This window comes from Cricetulus griseus, chromosome 3 (genome assembly GCF_003668045.3).
Source record: "Cricetulus griseus strain 17A/GY chromosome 3, alternate assembly CriGri-PICRH-1.0, whole genome shotgun sequence".
NCBI lineage: Eukaryota > Metazoa > Chordata > Mammalia > Rodentia > Cricetidae > Cricetulus > Cricetulus griseus.
In genome coordinates, this window is record NC_048596.1 from 262715671 (window position 1) to 262735910 (window position 20240).

At 44.5% G+C, this 20240-nt stretch overlaps 1 protein-coding gene across 1 annotated transcript in view; it reads left to right on the forward strand.

The window, feature by feature from the left end:
• Phactr1 (phosphatase and actin regulator 1) overlaps positions 1-20240 on the forward strand; it is a 462322-nt gene that overhangs the window by 342650 nt on the left and 99432 nt on the right. The window contains exon 4 of the mRNA XM_035442934.1: positions 11744-11824. Within this exon, the coding sequence (XP_035298825.1) occupies positions 11744-11824 (81 nt within the window). The remainder of the gene's footprint in view (positions 1-11743; positions 11825-20240) is intronic.

Below are 20240 nucleotides of genomic sequence, written 5' to 3' on the forward strand. Positions count from 1 at the left end.
GAAGACTTAACTATAAAGCATTTAAAGATGAAAAATCAAAACAAATATTCATCCTGAGACTTCAAGAAGAGGAGGCACCAGAGGGCCTAGACCAAGATAAAATGGAAGAAATCTCGATAAGATATTTGAAGATTAAATGCAATTAATGAGGCCCTTATTTATGAACTTCAGTGTCACAATCATATAATATCTAGAAGATAAAATAAAATCTGATGAATTAGCAGAAAAGGTGAATTTAACAACGTAAATGATTCCCCATATCTATGGGTTCCATATCCATGAGTTCAACCAACTGTGGATAAAAACTTTTTAAGAAAAACATCGTATTTCTACTGAAACAGATTATTTTTCTCATCACTGCTTCCTAAATATCAAGCAGCTATTTACATGATATTGGCCTAAGATGTGTAGGTGGATATGCAAACACTTGACCATTTCTGTAAGGGCGCAGCATCTGGGAGTCCCAGAAATAATCTCCACTTATGCTGAAGTACAGAGACCTTACTAAATATATCACTATTTACCTGCAACACACACTGGAAGATAATTTATAAAATACCATTTATAATAATGCATCGACAAATGAAGATGCGGACCACATCCCTGAACTAGAAGGCTCAATATGTAAAGATGTCAACTGTCCCAGAAAGAATCTCTAGATTCAGTGTGGTTTCAATCAAAAATCAAATAGGATCTTCTTAATGGGGATGCACGAACTCATTCTCACTTCTGTGCAGAAATGCAAAAGATGAAGACTAGCAAAGATAACGGAAGGACTGTGACTGATAGTACTGGATGACAAGAGGAGCCACAAGGCCACAAGGATGGGTGCAGGGTTGAAGAAAGCAGTGGACTTACGTCCACACACACAGCCACCCAACAGAAGTCAGAATTACTACTGTAATACAACAAAGTCTTGAAAATTGGATTCTCAATTAAGTTCTTCAAAGCAGTCTTGCATTCCCACCTTGGGAGCAGTTCCATTGTGCTCTGGCATGAAAGTCAGTGTAGCTCAGAATGGCATGCCAGCCATCAGAGTCAACAGCACAATGCAGAATTTTTACCACCCGCAGTGCTGGCTGGGAGATGCCAGAGCCAGTGATTGCCTTCATAAATAGGGGTAAATTTCAATTTTTGCTTTTGTTGTTTTGTGGGGGATAGGGGAAGAGAGAGGGGGAGAGGTAGTGCTTTTTATTTATTTATTTATTTATTTATTTATTTTTATTTGAGGGCTGTTGAGCATCCTTTTGCTGTGGATAGTGTGCAAAAGTGGGTCCTCCCCTTACCCCTGCAGTGCTCCCACAAAAGAAAATTAAACGACAACAACAAAACCTAAACAAAACAAAGCAAGCAAACTAACTAACAAAAACAAGAAGAAAACAAGCAAACAAAAACCCTTCTTCCCCACCTCTTCATTTGCCATGGTGGCACTGAGAGTATGTGTGTTACACAGCATACACTTTTGTCCAATCAGCTTTTTTTTTTTTCAATGGTCTGGTTCAAAGCCTCTGGTTTCTGGTCCACAGTCATCACTGGATCCTCACCCAACCTCCTCCAGGATATCCTGTGATTGCTTCAAGTCATGGAGACCCTGTTCTACGGGACCAGTCCCTTCACAAGCTCCAGCGGATCATAGACGGAATAGATGTTAGGGTGGGCCAACCCAAGGCCTGGCTGTGGGCCTGGATGGTAGTTAAACTGTTTAGTCCAGGCCACTGGGGCTGCCTACCTCAGGCAAGGGACACAGCCAGCTCCCCTACCCTCATGTCATTATGGTTGGTTCTCCCTGCCTGTGGTGAGGGGTGGGGCCATCTCTCCTGAGTGCAGCAGCCAGCTCTCCCATGAAGGTTGGGGACAGTTCTCTTGCTGCATTGTCCAGCAAGAGGCAGGACCAGTTTTCCCTGAGCCAGGGAAGAGGGGGGCCAGCTCAGCACGGCCCCTTGAGGTGACACAAGCTTGCCACAGACATCAACACAGAGCCCACACATCCACACTCACCCTGCAACAGTGCTTTATATACTCTGGACAATACAAGTGAAACATCCTCAACCTAAAAATCCAAAATTAGAAACATTTCAAAATTCTGAACTTTTTGTGTGCCAACATTATACAGCAAATGAAAACCTCCACACCTGACCTTAAAGGATGAGTTACAGTCAGAATGAAGGTGCACTAAAATACCGTTTGAAATTACCGATAAGCTGTATGTACGAGTGGGAAATGAAACATAAATGAATTTTATATGTAGAATTGAGCGCCATCCCCAAGGTAGCTCATTATGTATATGTAAGTATTTCAAACTCCATTCAAATCAAAATCTAACACTTCTGGGACCCCCAGCATTTCAAATGAGGAGTCCTCAGCCCACATTCATAGACCTGGATTGTTCACCGATATGTGCCAGTCAAGTTGGTCTTCGAGTCTGAAGGAAGGAAGGAAGGAAGGAAGGAAGGAAGGAAGGAAGGAAGGAAGGAAGGAAGGAAGGAAGGAAGGAAGGAAGGCATCATGTTCTACTGTGTCCTATACTAGAGAGCCAGGGGAGGATGATGATGATGATGATGGTGATGATGATGATGGTGATGATGATGATGATGATGATGATGATGACTGATTGATGCTGATGGTGGTGATTGATGAGGCAGCATCTGATTGATCTCAGAGGAGACAGCCGTGCTCATCCTGATGATGAGGAGCCCCCCCCCCCCGTGCTGGTTAGCTTAAAGATAGAAAGTAGGAGATGCAAACTGTGCTGTTAGCATCCCTGGTGACCTCACCAGATCATTCCTCTGTTGATTTGTTCTTTTAATGATGGACTCCAGGAATAGTCAATTATGTTTTCCAAATTTTCAGAGCCTTTCCTTCTGTAAAATCATTCAAATTCGGACACTTTCTGCTTGGATTCTTAACCCACACATGCAGGACCCATGAAGCCCCCTGGAGCCTTGAAGAAGAGTAAGTGAACATTAAGAGCAACCCTTCTGTACACTGTTGGGCCTGCCTGAGGGAATGACCAATAAAAGGCACATCATGGCATCTATTCCTTTATCATCACCCTGTCTTCCATAGACAGGAGTCAATTTGCTGGACAGCTGTGATTACATCACACATCGGCTGAGCTTTATATTCCCCTTTGGAGACTATTGCAAAGCGACAAAGAGAAGTAGAGTTGTTGAGAACACCTTTGAATGTTATTGTTTGGAGAAATAGAACACATGTTAAAAACTTGGTTAAACACCCATATGTACTTCTTGAGGTAGCTATAAAGCAAATACTGTGTAACTGCATCACAAGTCTCAAAAGTAAAATACTGCCAGCACTTAGATGCCCTTCGGTGCATCATTTTAATGTCCATTTCCCTCTTGAGTGGTGACCACTGTCCTGATTCTTATCAGAAAGCATTTCCTTGCTTTTCTATGTAGTTACAAGCCTAGATCTGTGGACAGATCATACCTGTAGCTTTGACTGCCCTCTTGAATTTCATACAGATGGAATCATCTTACATGTGTTCTTTGTTTCACTTTCTTCACTCAACATTTCTTGAAAAATTCCCTTGTGTGTCTACTTCTTATTTTGGAAATGGACAAACATGAGAAGATGAGAGGATTTTATGACTACCTTCTAACAGTTACTAAACTTTGATGGCATATAATGCTTGTTTTCTGAAGGAGTGTGTGTGCATGCGTGTGTGGTCATGTGTGTAGTGTATGCACACACATGGGCAGGTGTTTGTACCTGTACTCCTGTGTGCATATGCTCTTCTTTGGCGCGCTCCACCTTATTCCCTTGTGACTGAGTGTCTCACTGAACTGAATTAGGCTGGCTTCCATCAACCCTCCTGTCTCCATTCCTCACAGCTCTGGGGTCACAGGTGCTCAAGTTCTTTACATGGGTGCTGGTGATTTGAACCCAGATCTTCATGCCCACCAAGCCATCTCCCCAACCCCATTCTGAAGTCTTTTAATATAAATCACAGGCCTCTCACCATGCATCTCTAAAAAAGTAAGGCACGTGTTCCATGTATATAGGGGACATTTTCACATGTAGAAAAGCTAAGAATAACCCGTAATGAGCTTCAGTACCCTCCCAAATGCTTTTCCAGCTGGTTTGTTCCATTTGTGAGTACACTTAAAATCTATGAATAACATATTCTCAACCACATAGCTTACAACTTAGAATGAAGCTATGTCCCTTCCTTTTCCACATAAGCATGCCTGGGATCTGGTGGGGAAGCACTTGTCCTGTAGCAAGGAGAAAAACAGACCTGTTGGTAGCATCATCTAGTCTCACACCTTGTCACTCCAGAGGAAATGATGCTATCTGAATTACTGTCAAAGACATACTATCAGTTACAACAAAGCCGAATTGTTGATGGGCTTTTGCCCTGTGGTATTGGTTTACTTGAGGTTAAAGGAGTCTACACCTTTGCATATTGGGGAAGCCTCGGAGCTGAATGCATTGGTCAGTGCCTAGCCAAGAGTACTCACCATAGCACCAAGCTCCCCTGACTCAAGCTCCTACCACAGCAGCAGAAATACATGGAAGTAAATGCTTGGTCACTTTCATCGTTAGGGTCTTCCAGCTCAGACATGAAGACCTTGCCCTGCTCCTGTGTGGTCACAGTCATCTCTTGGTACCAGTGGGGCATGGTTCTATGTAAGGGCTAAAAGACCTGCTCCATCCCCTACCCAGGGTTCCAAAGGTGAAACGTTTCTTGGGAGTGAAGAAGGGAGTAAAAGATTGCTATAGTAACCTCACATACAATCTGAGGGTCATGGTCTTTATTTCCTGTGTTCTTTATTGTTCTCTTTCTACTCTAAAAATCCTGTCCTACTTTTAACTTCTCCATGCTTCTTCTTCTAGCTTTTTCTTCTACTCTAAAATCTCTTCTTCTTCAGGAGCTTTGAAGTGAGAAAGAAGTTTCTCTCATTGGGCAAAAGCACATTCCTAGAAGAAGCTATAAGAAGCTGAGCTGTTTACCATGACAACACAAGGGTCCAAGGCCATAGGAGCAAAACTGTGACCAGACAGGGAGGGCACAGTGCCCAGTGACAACTTTTAAGACACAGACCTATTGTTAGCAGACCGCAAGTAAAGAAGAGGCATGCTTTTCTTTGTAACCTTAGTTGGACATCTGTGGCTATGATCTTGTACCTAGCTGTAAGGTTTCAAACTTACGATCTATTTACAAAATGTCTTTAGTTTGAACTTGTTTTGAAGTGAAAGTGTGTGCAGTTAGTCTGAGTAAGAGAACAAAGCAGGCTCTTGAAAGTTAACACTAGTTAACACCTGCTGTATCTCTCATGGCCCCTGACATCTGCCCCTTTTTTGTTTAAAAAGCATGTAAATCTCTCTAGGGCAGAGAGTATAAGTCTGAAGGCAATTGGAAGAATGATAATGATTTTGAAATTAATAATCAATAATTTATATTGATAGTTAATCAGTATTTACATCTACAATCTGTATTTATAATCAATAATGTGTATCTATAATTAATAATCAATTAGTAATCTATATTTGTGGCAAATTGAGAACTATTTTAAATACCTTGGGGGTATAATTGTAAATGACTTTAGAATGTCTGAGAGGAGTCATCCAATATACCAATGCATACGGGAAAATGTGCCCAGTAATTGATTAATACACTGCTGGAGCTTTGGAGATGAATCCCACCATAGAAAGGGAGTGCCATGGCTTCACAGGGGAATTTACAGTAAGGACAGTGACCATTCATAAAGCAAATACTCCCACCTCCCTGTGTGTGGGCCTCCTCCATCAGAAAATGGTCCCATGGTGTTAGCTCCATGGTGTGTCAGCTGTGTTCTCATTGCATAATTCTGCAGTCCATAGAAGTTCCAAACCCAAAGATGCCAAAATCTAGTCTCTTACATTCAGCAGAATACTTTCATAAAACATGTGGTATCTTGCTGAGCACTTGACCCCATGACTAGATGACTAGCTGATACACCATAGCAACTGCAACGGAAATGCTGGTTTTAGGGTATTGTTTAGTGAATGGTGGCCAGGCGAGCAAAGGGAATCTATAATGAAAGTAGGGGTGGGGGCGTGTTGAGAAGGATTTCAGTGGTAAGGGGAATGGGAGAGAGGGATGGGAGGTAACTATGACTAAAATTTATTACATACATGAATAAAACTCATAGAAAATAGAGAAAGAGTCTGTATACGGTCAGTACAGGTACCACTTTTCTCTGATTCTTTTTTATATGAGCTTGCATCTGTTGAGTAACTGATATCTAAGCTTACATTCATCTGTTGAATATCTGTGGGCAAGGCAACACTCTTCTGTAAAGTAGACTTTAGACTGTGTGGATGAAAATCTAAATATTACCACAACAACAACAAAAAAGTAAATAAACAGTCTCATCTCTGGCCTTGCGGGCCATGAAGAACTGACCCAACTAGCTACAATGACTACTACTATTACTACTACTGATGATGATGATGATAATTCAGTAGTTGGGTCATCATCGTGACAGTGAGTTTTCTTCATGTGCCTCTGGCACCATCCCACCAAACCTGTTCTGAAATTCCCTAATAACAGTAACAGGGGAGTTCACGCCAGAGATGGCCCATCTAGATATTTGACTAGTCAATATTTCAAAGAAAGAAACATTGAACCCCAGACAATCAATTCAAATCCTGTATTAGAAGAACATGCAGAGTATGAGTGTTTCTTCACAATGGAAGAGAAGGAAGCGGATTGTTCTGCCTGGGTGTGTCTGTAGCTTCCGGTTTAAGGAATCTTTCTCAAGGCCCAGGCTAGTTTGTTTAGTATTTAGGGCAATGATCCAGATAGGTTCTTCAGTACTCGAGGACCATTCAAGCCTGAAGGGAAATCCCTGCAGCTGACTGAGTCATAGAACTGTCATGATGCCATGTGACTTTTTATAAAGACACAGAAAGAGAGTAAGAGGATGGATGCCTTCATAACTGTTTTATTGCTGTGAAGAGACACCTGTGTAGCATGAATAATAAAAATCCAGAGACAGACATTGGGGGGTTAAAGTTGAAGATCAGAAAAGCAAAGTGGCCAGCTACTAGAGAGTTCTCACCTCTACCAATGCTCAGACCGAAGGGGTGATCCACCGAACTTGAGACTGCACTGCTCTCCACCAGACTATCTGAGCTCTGGCTCTTCCTACCTTATATTCCTTTCTGGTGCTGGGATTCAGGGAGTATGCCACCACTGCCTGATCTCTATGGCTGTGGCTAGCTTTGCACTCTGATCTTCAGGCAAGCTTTATTTGTTAGATCATAAAATATCACCACACACCAGAACCAAGGCAGCCCTTATAAAAGAAAGTATTTAACTGGGGGCTTGTTTACACTTTCAGAGGGTTAGTCCATTATCATCAGGACAGGGAGCATGGTGGCAGACATGGCACTGGAGAAATAGCTGAGGGCTTTACATCCTGATCTGCAGGCAGCAGGCAAAGAAAGAACCTGGGCCTATTCTGGACTTTTTGAAACCCCAGTGCCCACTCCCAGTGACACACTTCCTCCAACAAGGCCACACCTCCTAATCCTTCTAATCATTTCAAACAGTTCCACTCTTTGGTGACTAAGAATTCAAATAAATGAGCCTATGGGGGTGCATTCTTATTCAAACTACCACAGTGGATTTTTGGATCCCTACATCTGGCAATTCTGCTGAAGTTGCTATGGTAATGGCTGTAAGATCACACTGACAGAGCAGCCCCCACAACCAGTGCTTATTATATGACAAGAACACTTAGCCCTCATTGGCTCTATGGGATTTCCTAATAGATTTAGCTTTCCATTACTGTGATAAAACATTCGAGAACATCAACTGAAAAGCAGGCAACATTTGTTTTAGCTCCCAGATTCAGGGTTTCTTAGTCCATGATTGCTTGCCCATTCAAGACTGTGGCAGAGCAACACTCAATCACAGGCAATGTGTAGTGAGTCAAAATCATGGCTAAGAAACAAATACAAAGCAGGGGTGTCGACATCCCAATGTCTCCTTCAAAGGTACACTGCCCCCCCCCATCACCCAAATTCCTCCAACTAGGTTTTACTCCCTAGAAGTTTTTCCCATGCCAGGCAACATGATCAGTTGTTCCAGAAGCAAGCTGTCAACATATGAGCCTGTGGGGAACTTCATGGTCCACCTATAAGAGAAAAATGCTCACACTAGGCATGTTCATTCTGAGGATCACTTGGCCCATGCTGACAAGTAGAAAGGTGTCATTATACATGTTGAATGAATGATTCAGGAAGGTCTTCCTTGTACAATCAAGTAATTGAAACCCTCTCTACCTAGTAATAATTGGGCTCTTGGCAAAAATATTAAGCTCGTTCTACCATTCTTGGACATCTGATTTAGTGAGAGATGGGTTATTGGGTGTTTGTACTGATTGCCTTTGGACTTGAATGACTATTTAATGTGTTTATCATACCACACCATCTAAAAGACAGTCATGGTCCCACATGCTCATATTCCTGTTTCCTTCCTTCCTTTTTCTTAATTTTTCTGTCTTATTTTCCATGATGGAGATTAAACTGAACTCCAAGCCTTGCACTGATTGATTGGTGTGCTACTGAGCTGCATTCCAAGTTCTTGGCTTTGAGACCAGGGGTTACTATGTAGCCTATGGTGACCTCAAACTCCTGCCCCTGCCTCCTGAATGCTGGGATTCTAGGTATGCTTCATTGCAATGCGTGGGTTGGTTGTTTTGTTTGGGGTCTTCCTGGGCTATGGCAATTGAGATCATATTAACCTTTGACATCATCCATGAAGCTGGACCGGATGCTTAAGCATGTTAAAGGTTCTGGGAGCTTTAGTCCTATCTGTCACTCACAGATTTCTTGCTTAAATTTTCCTTTCCCTGGAGCTGTGAGATTTTAAAAGACTGAGCTGAATTCTGGAATCCAGTTACAGAGAGGAAAGAGTGATGAGCAAAGGGGTAAAGACCAGGCTAGAGAAACCCACACAAACAGCTGACCTGAACAAGGGCTTGCTCATGGACCCCAGACTGATAGCTGGGAAACCAGCATAGGACTGTCCCAGACCCCCCGAAGGAGGAAGACAGTTTGGATGTCTGGGCAATCTACGGGGCCACTGGTAGTGGATCAGTATTTACCCCTAATACACAAATGAACTTTGGGAGCCCTCTCCTCATAGAGGGATACTCTCTCAGCCTAGACACACTGGGGAGGATCTAGGCCCTGCTCCAAATGATATGACAGACTTTAAAGATCCCCCAAAGAAGGCCTCACCTCCCTGGGGAGCAGAAAGTGGTTGGGATAGGGGGGTCTGTGGGGGGCAGGAGAGGAGGGGAGGGAGAGGGAACTGAGATTGACATGTAAAAGAAGCTTGTTTCTAATTTAAATTTTAAAAAAAGAAATTAAGAGTGAAAAGTAAATAAATAAACAAACAAATAAATAAAATATTTTTAAAAAATCAAAGCTACAGATTTTAATTGCAGGTTGACTGTTTTAGGGAGTGAAAGTAGAAGAGACTGTGAGGCGGCTGCACACTCCATCACTTCTAGTGGCTTCTCCCCTTACATGTCTATTCCCTTCAGAATGTAAAGACAGATGAGCAGAGTCTTCAACAGAGATAAATTGGCCTGGAGGAAAACAAGAAAAAAAGAAATCTAAACAGGTCTCCATTCTGATATCCTTAGCAGGACCAAACGACTTGTTCCAGCATCAGTAGTGCCCCTCCCCCAGAAAGGGGAGTGGTGTCTATCACACACAGCCTCTGTCTATCATCCCTGAGAGCTGAGGATGCTTTAGTAAACTTTTTCCAGATGGGTGAGGAGTCCAGATTCACAATCAGCCCCGCTATGGTGCCAGCCATTCCTGTTATTACAGCCGCTGTGAGGGGAGAGGGAGAAAGGCCATTGCCAGAGCACAGGGTCTGAGAAGCCCCTGGGCAAAACCTAACACTTGCTTCTTCTTTTTATTCTTGACAACAACAACAAAAAAAGCAATCCTCAAAAGTTATGAAACATAACTGTCATGGGTAATGAGAATGCATATCAAACAGCCTGCCCAGAAATGGTACCTCAAGCTTCAAAGTGAGAAAAGCCCTTCGGGATGGTGAATTCTCTTGGGGACCTAAACACAAGGCTCACAGAAGCAAGTTCATCCAGAAAACATGGAAACAAATTTCCTTTAGTTACAGATTCATGAACGAAACTATGGTGCGTATTTTATGCCCTATGAAAAGTTATACACAACATCCAAAAATGAATGAAGCAGTCCAGTGTAGACAGACAGGAAGGCCCCTGAGCCTACATAAAACTAGATGCTCACTTGTAATCCTTGCCCCTTTTTGTTGTTGTTGTTTCTTTTGTTTTGTTTTTGTTCTTTAATGACAGGGCTTCTTTGTGGAGCCTTGGCTGTCCTGGAACTAGCTCTGTAGACCAAGAGACCAATATATATATACATTAAGTTTTCTTGATAGTTCTGGGGATTGAAACCAGAACACTCTATATGGTAAAGAAATGCTTCACCAAACTATATTATCAGAGTGTGACTCTAGTCATGTCTGACAATGACCCAGAGAACTTTCTATCAAAATCAAGGTGCCCCAGCACTACTGAGGACTTGTAAATAGTTGGGGTGAGGTGCCTGTTTTCCCAGACCAGCAAAGAGATATGACTGATATCTCAGGGATCATAGGCTCACATGGAGGCTTTGCTTCATGCCCACTCATTCTTATTCTAAATTCCATTAAGGTGCATCTGTGCATATGTGTAACTAAGCTGCATGTGGCTTTGCTCCTCTATTCTGTCAGTACCAAGTCAGCATGTCACCCCTAAATAATTATGCTCCTGAAGGATGCAGAAATGCTCAGGCTGACACAAGCCACTGAATCCCGCTCCCCCTGTGTTTATCAGAGACTGAACTGCAGGTGCTGAAGGGACTTCTTTCCCTCCACAGGCTCCCAGCTGCCTCCTGGGGGCTCTTTGTGTCTATTTCCCCTTCACTGGTCCTCATTACACCCACTCTTCCCATAGGAGAGCTCTCTCTCTTCTCCAACCCCACCTACCACACATGTGGCTCAGCTGGAGAAGCACCTGGCTTGGGCAAAGCTCATTTCTCACGTGGCCTCTCCACATGGAGCTACATGGAGAGGTGAACCAGAGATCTTCCCTGCTTACCCACCACCCCACAGATAGTGCCCTGGTGGTCCTGTGGACTGTGCAATACAGGGTGCTTTTCAGGGGATAAATATCCAAATGCAAGCCTCAATTTAATTTTAATATATTGGAAAAGCAAGGAGACCCTCATTGAGGAGCCAGATTGGTGAAATGCCCAGCCTGTCTGACAGGAGCAGCCACACTCAGGCAGGGGCATGCCTCTGACTGAGAGGCAGAACCCCAAACAGAAGCTCAGAGTCTTGGTTTCTTTATCCAGTAGTCACATGGCTGGCAAAATTTGAAGCTTCTCCAAGCAGAGGCATCCTCCACCATAAGTCAGAGTCAGAAGTCATACATCAAATTCAGTTTAAAAAAAAAAAAAACTGCCTTAGAAGTAACTCTAAGAGTATTTTGAAGAGTTGAAACAATCTGGTTCCATGTCTTTTCAGATGTTTAAAATATTAACTGGTGCCATTAGCTTAGCATCAGTAAAACAGAACTCACAGGCTCTTTCATCAGATCATAGTATCTGTTAACAGACGGATCCTTCGGGGTTGAGGAGAAAGACGACTGTTGCCATTGACACCTGTCTCTCTGTCTCCTGCTTGCAGCTCTGGAAAGGAAGATATCGATGAGGCAGAGCAGAGAGGAGCTGATCAAACGAGGGGTCTTGAAGGAAATCTATGATAAAGGTAAGAGGTTGTCTGTTGTCCACAGGCCCAGCAAGGCATACATATCCATTTCTCAATCTGCATTTTGATATCTGCATCACTTTACCAGGGTCCGAGCATTTAACACCTGCTGATTCTGGAGGGAAGAAGAATGTAGTAAAGGGGGCTAAAAGCATCAATATTGGATGAGAAGAAAGGACATGATGCTACCCTACCTACCCAAATCAACCACACACACAACATGCACACGCACATGCACACACACACACATGAACACACAGAGACACACAAGTACACACACACACACACACACACACACGTATATGAACACACACAGACACACATACACACACACATGAACACACAGAGAGACACACATGCACACACACATACAAAATGTAGGCCCTGGGGCAAATGTAATTGCCCATGCTTGTGTGAGCTCTGGGGTTTCCCTAGATAGATATTAAAAGACCACAACCTCATAGGATTTTCTTAGCAGATTTTTTTTCTCTCTTGGAACCTTGAAATCTCTGTCCACAATAGGAAGAAATATGAAATGGAAAGATTATAAACCATACATCAGAGATTAAAATGCTATTTACAGAGCTGGAACTTCTCCATGGGTGTGTCTGAGGGTGTTTGGTCAATCTTTTGCTTGCTCTATTATCCCCTTTAGATAAGAATGGCTGCAGTGGTTCACACAGTAACAGCTCTTCGCTCCTGGTCCCTAAGAGCTCTGGTATTTGATGTTGAGCCTGCTTGCATAGCGCTCTTTCCCTGCTCTCTCCTGGCTTCCCTTTCTTCTGCTTTCTCTTTCTCCTCTTCCTTTGCTTTCTCTCACTCTGATGACACTTTCTGTCCAAGAGTTGTATGTGAGACAGCCAACTGCTGCTTCCAGTATCGTTGGACTCTTTAGGGCTCTGTGTCAGGTCTGTATGTTATTCCAGTTGGTGTTATTGGAGGGGCCAGCACATGAGACATTTGACATCATGAGTTTACCCCAATAATCAAGTGCTCCCATAGGTGGGGTGGGGCAGCCAGTTTGCTGTGATTTTTGTGGATCTTCTCCAAGCCCTGTGGCTCCCACCAGGTAAAGACAGCTTGTGTTTCTGAGTGCTGGTATGCCTCTCTGATTCAGCTTTCTACACTGGGCCTTACTTACTCCTTGACTTAGCTTGGGTTACTTTTGCTAAGATCAGATACCATGACCAAAGCAACTTGGGGAGGAAAAGGTTTATTCTGCTTCTGCTTCGACATTGCTGTTCATCATCTATGGAAGTCAGGACAGGAATTCAAGCAGGACAGGAACCTGGAGGGAGGAGCTGACGCAGAGGCCATGGAGGGTGCTGCTTACTGGATTGCTCCACATGGCTTGCACAGCTCACTTTCTTACAGAACCCAGGACCACCAGCCTAGGGATAACACCATGCACAACAGGCAAAACCCTCCCCATCAATGACTAGAAAATGGCCTGCAAGCTTGCCTACAGCCCGATCTTATGGAGGCATTTTCTTAATTGAGGCTCCCTCCTCTCAGATGACTTTAGCTTGTGTCAATTGACATGAAACTATCCAGCTTACTCCCCTGTGGCAGGTCTCCTCATCCATTTTCATTATAGACCTTTTCAGCAGTATGTTTTCCCACAGCACATATTGCCAGTCTGAAATGCAAGTAGAAAATGGCACACACACACACACCATACCCCCTGCCCTGGTGACAAGAGACACAGGGGGGATGTGACACTGTAATCTTTCAAACTAGGCTAAGTACCTGAGCTTCCTGGGGCCCTGAGTCCCTGAGGGGGGATGCAGTCTCCACTTCTTCCTGGAAGAGGCTAAACAGCAGAACACATCTTCTCTCCAGGGGTGAAGAATCCTTCATTTTGTCACTTCTCTCCAAAGGCACACTTCATACAGCCCCCAAACCCTGCCTGGTGTCAACCGTCATCAGCACACTTCACCATGAGCTCCTCTCCACAGCCACTCCCCAGGAGAGGCCGCAGATGCCTGACTGCAGGTGTGACGTTAAATAATGAGCAGCGAGTACTTGCTTAAATACTAAGCTGGCAGCCCAAGCCCGTCCCGATGCCGCTAAACAGCTCTGCCTGCCTCCCCCCATCCTTTGTCTCCTGCAGCCTTGGCATCTCTGTCTGTAAACCCTCGCATCTCTGTAAAACCTCGGGACCGGATGCAGTGAAGCCGGGAACACTTTCCACTGTAACACTGATCATTTTTATTACATCTAACTAGACTAGGGGGACTTCATAAAAGGAGCTGCAGATGGTTGAAACAAAAATTGTACTTTGCAAGGGAAGAGGCAGAAGGCTGTGGGAATGGGGGGTCTGCCAGGGAGGGCCACATCAGTGGTCAGGAGGCAAGAGTGAGGAATGCCAGAGTGGGTCACTGCTGCGCCTCCATGGGCAGATACAGGTTGACATATGAAACACAGTAAGTAACCAGCATAGTGGAAAGGGCCACTCTAGCCCTCTGTCACTGGGCACACAAACTTGGTTTTAGCTTCATCTTTGCAGTTAGCACTTCTCAGTCTGCTTGGTGACCAAATTTCCTCGCTGGCTATAAACTCCAGGACAGCAGATGCGTCAGAGGGTCACCCCCAGAGCCTCCAAGCTTCAAAGGATGTCAGAACAGACTCTCCAAATTGTTATTACCTCTGTGACGGTAGAGAAAATGAAAGGCAGAACGAGACAGACGGACCGACAAGCAGGCAGGCAGAGAGAGAGAGAACATTAAAATTCTGACTGACTGTACACAGACCTACAAACACGTACACTCTATGCGTATATGCATGCAAGAACTTCACTTGGGCGTGGTGATACATGCCCATAATCTCAGCACTTGGGAGACAGAGCGGGAAGATTAGGTGTTCAAAGCTAGCTTTGCTACAAAAGACCTTATCTAAATAAAAATAATTAATAATGTTAATAATACATAAGTTCATATCTCAACAACAATAAGTGCTTGGAAGGAAGAGGCAGGAGCATCTATGCAAGTCTAAGGCCAGTCACGACTCCATAGCAAGATCCATCTATACCTCTCAGATACAATTAATTGTAAATCTACACTCAGCTACCTTCGTGGCTTTAGTTAAGTTTCTTAACTTCCATGTGCCTCTATTCTTTTAATCTCAAAGTGTGGGTAATACTGTTGGAGTATTGGCTGCATGAGACAATATGAATTAGAACCATGGTAAATACACCAATCCTCAAGAAATGCTAACTTGCTCTCATTACTGTCTCCCCGTCACCATGTCTTACATTGTTTCAAGCCCTCGCTACCCTCATAGATGATTATTGTGAGACACAACACACACGTGTCTACTCACCCGCATTGGGAACTCCCAACAGACCTCAGTAACTACAACTCTAACCCATGAGACTTTTGAAGTTCCTCATGGGATATGGGTGAGTGGTTACTTACCAGAGCAGGGGTGGCTCAGGGGCAGTTGTATCACTGAAAAGCCCAGCCCAGCATGGGTGATGACTCACAAAATCTGCATTTCTGGAGCTATCTAGACAACTTCCAGGCAGCTGTCAGTCTCCTCACCCAACGGTTGCACTCTCTTCCCATAATCTTGAGCTGTTTCCTGCTTCCATAACCTTGAGGAGGGGCTCCTGTGAATGCTGTAGGTTTCATCTTTCCCACATGAGTGACATGTGTTTGCCCTCTGAATCTCATGGATGCCCTGCCTCCTTGTTAGAGGGAGTGTTTCAGTTCAGAGGAAATGTCTGTAGAACACCAATATTGTCAATAGACCCAAGAACCAGGAAGGATAGACATCTCAAGGGCTGACAGGTGGGGGAGGGGGGCTCAGTGGGTGGGAGCTCTTGCTGTGCAAGCGTGAGGATCTGAGTCCAGATCCCCAGTACCCATGTAAAAGTTTAGGTGTGGTCATGCACTCCTGTAACTCCAGCCCTGCGAGAAAAAGAGAAGGAACGGGGAAATCATGGGGGCTTGCTGACCAGCCAGCCTAGCCAGAGAAGAAAAAGAATGCAAGCTCTAAGTTCTGGGAGGGACCCTGTCTCCATGGGATAAGGCAGAGATTGACGGCACACGATATTCCTCAGGCTCTCTAGCTTCCATATGCACATGCACAGCATACTCATACATGTTAGCCTTGTAAGCATGAGGACCTGATCTCCATATGCTAAAGGAAGGTAGGATGGCATACACTTGCGGTCCCAGCACTGGCAAGTCAGAGACAGGCAGGTTCCTGGTGCTCCATGGCCAGCCAGTCTAGCCTGCTTGCTGAGTTACAACAGTGAGGAACCATGTGTCAAAACAAGGTAGATAGTGCCTGAGAATGACACCCAAGGTTTTCATCTGCACACACACACACACACACACACACACACACACACACACACACACACACACACACACTGTTTGGCCATTAGTAAAACAGTGACTCTGTGTCTTACACTAAGCAATGTCCTTAAGAGGCTATTAGTCCTGGCTCCAGTTGTCAATCCAAAGCAGAGCTGAGGCAGCTGAAGCCTAGAGAGGCGCTTGTACAGTCGTGGTCTTAAATGTTCTCCACGAGACCGTGTGTTGAAGGCTGGAATCCAGACGCTGGTGCTGTTGGGCGGTGGGGGAGCCTTGGCGATGGGGCCTGGAGGGAGGGAGTTGGACACTGAAATTGTGCTGCCAGAGGATCTGTGAGGTTTGTTTGCTTTGAGCCACGATCTCTCTGTGAAGTCCAGCTTATCCAGGACTCACGGTTCTCCTGCCTTGGCCTCCCTAGCGATGAGACCGCAGTCCCACCATGTCTGCCTCTTTGAAGGAAATTTTGCAGCTCCAGCCACTTCCCCTGTCTGTGTCTGCTCCCTACCCAAGCTGAGATGAGCAGTTTTGTAATTCTGCATGCTCCCCCACCATAACTCTCTGCCTTGCCATAAGCAAGTGACAGGGCCAAGCCACCACGGAAGGAAACCTCTGGAAGGGAGAGCAAAACTAACCTTTTATCCTTTAAGTTGATTTTCTCAAGTATTTTGTGACAATGGAAAGCTGGCACACCCAGTGAGCACAACTTGTAATGGCCTCACCAAGATCATCTGTTGCTCACTTAGTACTTACAGGGACTCTGGGAGGCTTTGTGTATTGGCAACCAGAGGAACTCAAAAACATTTCAGTTCGGGGCCATTCAGATAATGTACACAGTTTATGCAGCACAGGATTTGTAGAATATGAGCCACACACAGTTGTAAGGGGAGGCTTTTCTCCATGTAGCCTGGGTCCTACTGGTCCTGTTTTCTCTCTACCCACTGGGTCCTGCAGCCGCTTAATGAAATCAACACTCTTGAGACTTGATATCAGTTACAATTGTTTAGCCGGCTTAGGCTTTTTACTGGCTAATTCTCTCTTAATTATTAACCCATTTCTATTAATCTGTGTATCCCCACATGGCCTTGGCTTACCAGTGATGTCCTGGCACCTTAACTTCCCTGCATATACATGGCATCTGCTTGGTTCTGCCTATCTCTCTCTATCCCTATTTGGATTTTCCACCTGGATTTACTCTCTTAAGACATTGGCTGAAACAGCTTTATTCATCAACCAATAAGAGAAACATACAGTCACAGCCTACTAAAGGACATCCCCCATCACACAGTAACATGATGCTGTGACTTCTCACCGGATTTCCTGACACCACTGTGACTTGTATCACATAGAATGAACACATTTCTTCCCATAAATGTGCTTCTCATGAGAATGAGGGAGAGAAAAAGAACAGGGGAAGAGATGCAGAAGAGAAAAGGAAAGGAAGGAGAGAGGAGGGGAGGGAAGAGAGGAGAAAGAACTCTGGGAGAGAGTCCAGCTCTGCTTCTGAATGATGTGACATCCAACCTGCATTGTCAGACAGGGCTGACCTTTACTTGTGGCAGTCTGCAGTGACATAATTGAGGCTATGGCAGCTCACTCAGAAGATTCTGTCATCCCTGCGGACAAAGAATCCCACGTGGATGGGAAAAGGAAGTCAGGAGGACGTGTCTGCTTCTAGGAAAGACTAGAGCTGATGGGGTGCCTATGAGTAACATAGCTTTCCAGAAAGCACTAGAATTTAAGATAACATTCCACAGCAAATAATAATAAAGTATATCAGAATGTGAGCCTGGGGCTTTTATTGTTGTTTTGTTTTGTTATATTGTCCTTATTCAGGTGAGCAAAACCTTAGGAACAGGGGCTCTCAACCTTCCTGATGCTGCCGCCCTTCCATACAGTTCCATACAGTTCCATATGTTGTGGCGACGCCCAACCATAAAATCATCTCGTCGCAACTTCCTAACTGTAATTTTGCTACTGTAATGCATTGTAATGTAAATATGACATGCAGGATGTTTGAAATGGGACCCCTTTGGGGGTCTCGACCCATAGGTTGAGAACTACTGCATAGGAAGGGGCTGTGACATACCACTGTGTAGGAAGGGCTGTGACATGCCACTGCATAGGGAAGGGGCTGTGACATGCCACTGTGTAGGAAGGGGCTGTGACATGCCACTGCATAGGAAGGGCTGTGACATGCTACTGCATAGGAAGGGGCTGTGACATGCCACTGTGTAGGAAGGAGCTGTTACATGCACAAAAGGGGCTCTCAAGATAGACAATTCGCCACCACCCCCTCCTGCCTATAGCCTGATATTTAAATTAAAAGGTCATCATCTTTTCAAAATGAAAATAAAAATTTGTTTCCATATTAGAGGAGACAAATGCTGACTTTGGCCTTTGAAATCCACTTATTTATCTTGTCCCAGGTGCATGAACTTTTAAAGTCTTCAGTTCATGGGAAATGCTTTTTACACTTTACCAGACACTATGGTTTGCCCCATTTTAGCTACTCTGATGTCGCACCTACAAATGGCATCTATAGGAGGCTGTGACCTGTAGCAACTGTGTGGAAATGAAGACAGAGTGTTTGCTTTCAGTAGTCACAACATAAAGCCAAGTGCAGCGGCTCAGGACTTCTTACTATCAGTTTGCTCCTACTTGTTCATTGGAGTCTTGTAAACAAAATCCACCTATTAAAATGTTATAGGCATTCAGTTGTCATACATGAGAAGTGGTTTAAATTATAAAGAGGGAAAGTGAAATTGTAATTAAATATTCCTTTAAACTGGGGCTGGCATGAGTGCTTAAGTCTCTACTTAGCTCTTCTAGAGGACCTGAGTTTGGTTCCCAGCACCCATGTGCTCACAAGTGCCTTAACTCCAGCTCAGGGAAATACCAAAGTTACCATGACTTCACTTTTGTGAAGATTAATCATGCACTTTCTGGCCTCTGTAGGCATCTGTATCCATGTGGCACACACACACACACACACACACACACACACACACACACACACACACACACATAAATAAATCTCCTGTTAGGCAACACCTAATTATCAGAAAAAAATAAACAACACTGCTCAAACCAGAAGAATGAATGAATTAGTGATATATATATATATAATAGCAATGAAAGAACTTGTGTTCTTCATGGGTTGGTTGACCACCTTGTCATATTTCAGGCATTATTCTTTTTTTACTTTGTTTGTTTGTTTCCAGACAGGGTTTCTCTGTGTAGCACTGGCTGTCCTGGAACTCCCTCTGTAGACCAGGCTGGCCTTGAACCCACAGAGATCAGCCTGCCTCTGCCTCCCAAGTGCTGGAATGAAAGGTATATGCCACCATGCCCAGTAAGCAGGCATTATTCTAGGAACCAGAAGTACTAGTAAGATAGGGCAGGCTCCTGGCTAGCCCAACTTACAACCCTGGTAGTAGACACAGACAGCTTGGCAGATACAAAGGAAGGAGCTTTCACACAGCGTGTAGAAGTATTACTCCACAGACCAGGAGACAATTGTAAGGCATCTTGCAAAGAGGAGTGTTTGGGGATGCTGAGAGGTGGACAGGAATTGTCCTAGAGAAAATGGGAAGGGGTGACATTGTCCATAGATGAAGGCCCAGCACCAGTGGACACAGCATGTTGAGAAAATGAAACAAGAATGAACATCCTCCTATCTGCCCAGTAAGGAGTTAGGCAGGTCATGTGGACTGGAGCACTGTGCCCTTTCCATGCCTGTTTCCCTAAGGGCATTTGTGGAGCTTTAGGAGAGCTTCTCTGTCCTTCAGAGTCATGGCCTCATCATTCATCCTGCAGGAGAGGATGACTAGAAGATAGTCCAAGACATGAGTCAGAGAGATCAGCCAGCCATCACCTCTGGGTCTCAGAGGACATAATAGTGAGTGGCAGGAATAAAAGTCATAGGCATAAGGAGGCATCAGGTTAGAAAGCTGTAAGAGATGAGATCAGAAGAACTCTTGAACCTTGTAGACTTGGGAGTGTAAAGGGAGAAGAGTAAGGGGCCTCAGGTAACCAGGTGGGCAGGCACAGGGACCATTCACGGAGCCATTAGGGGCTGGCTAAAGGTTCCCCTA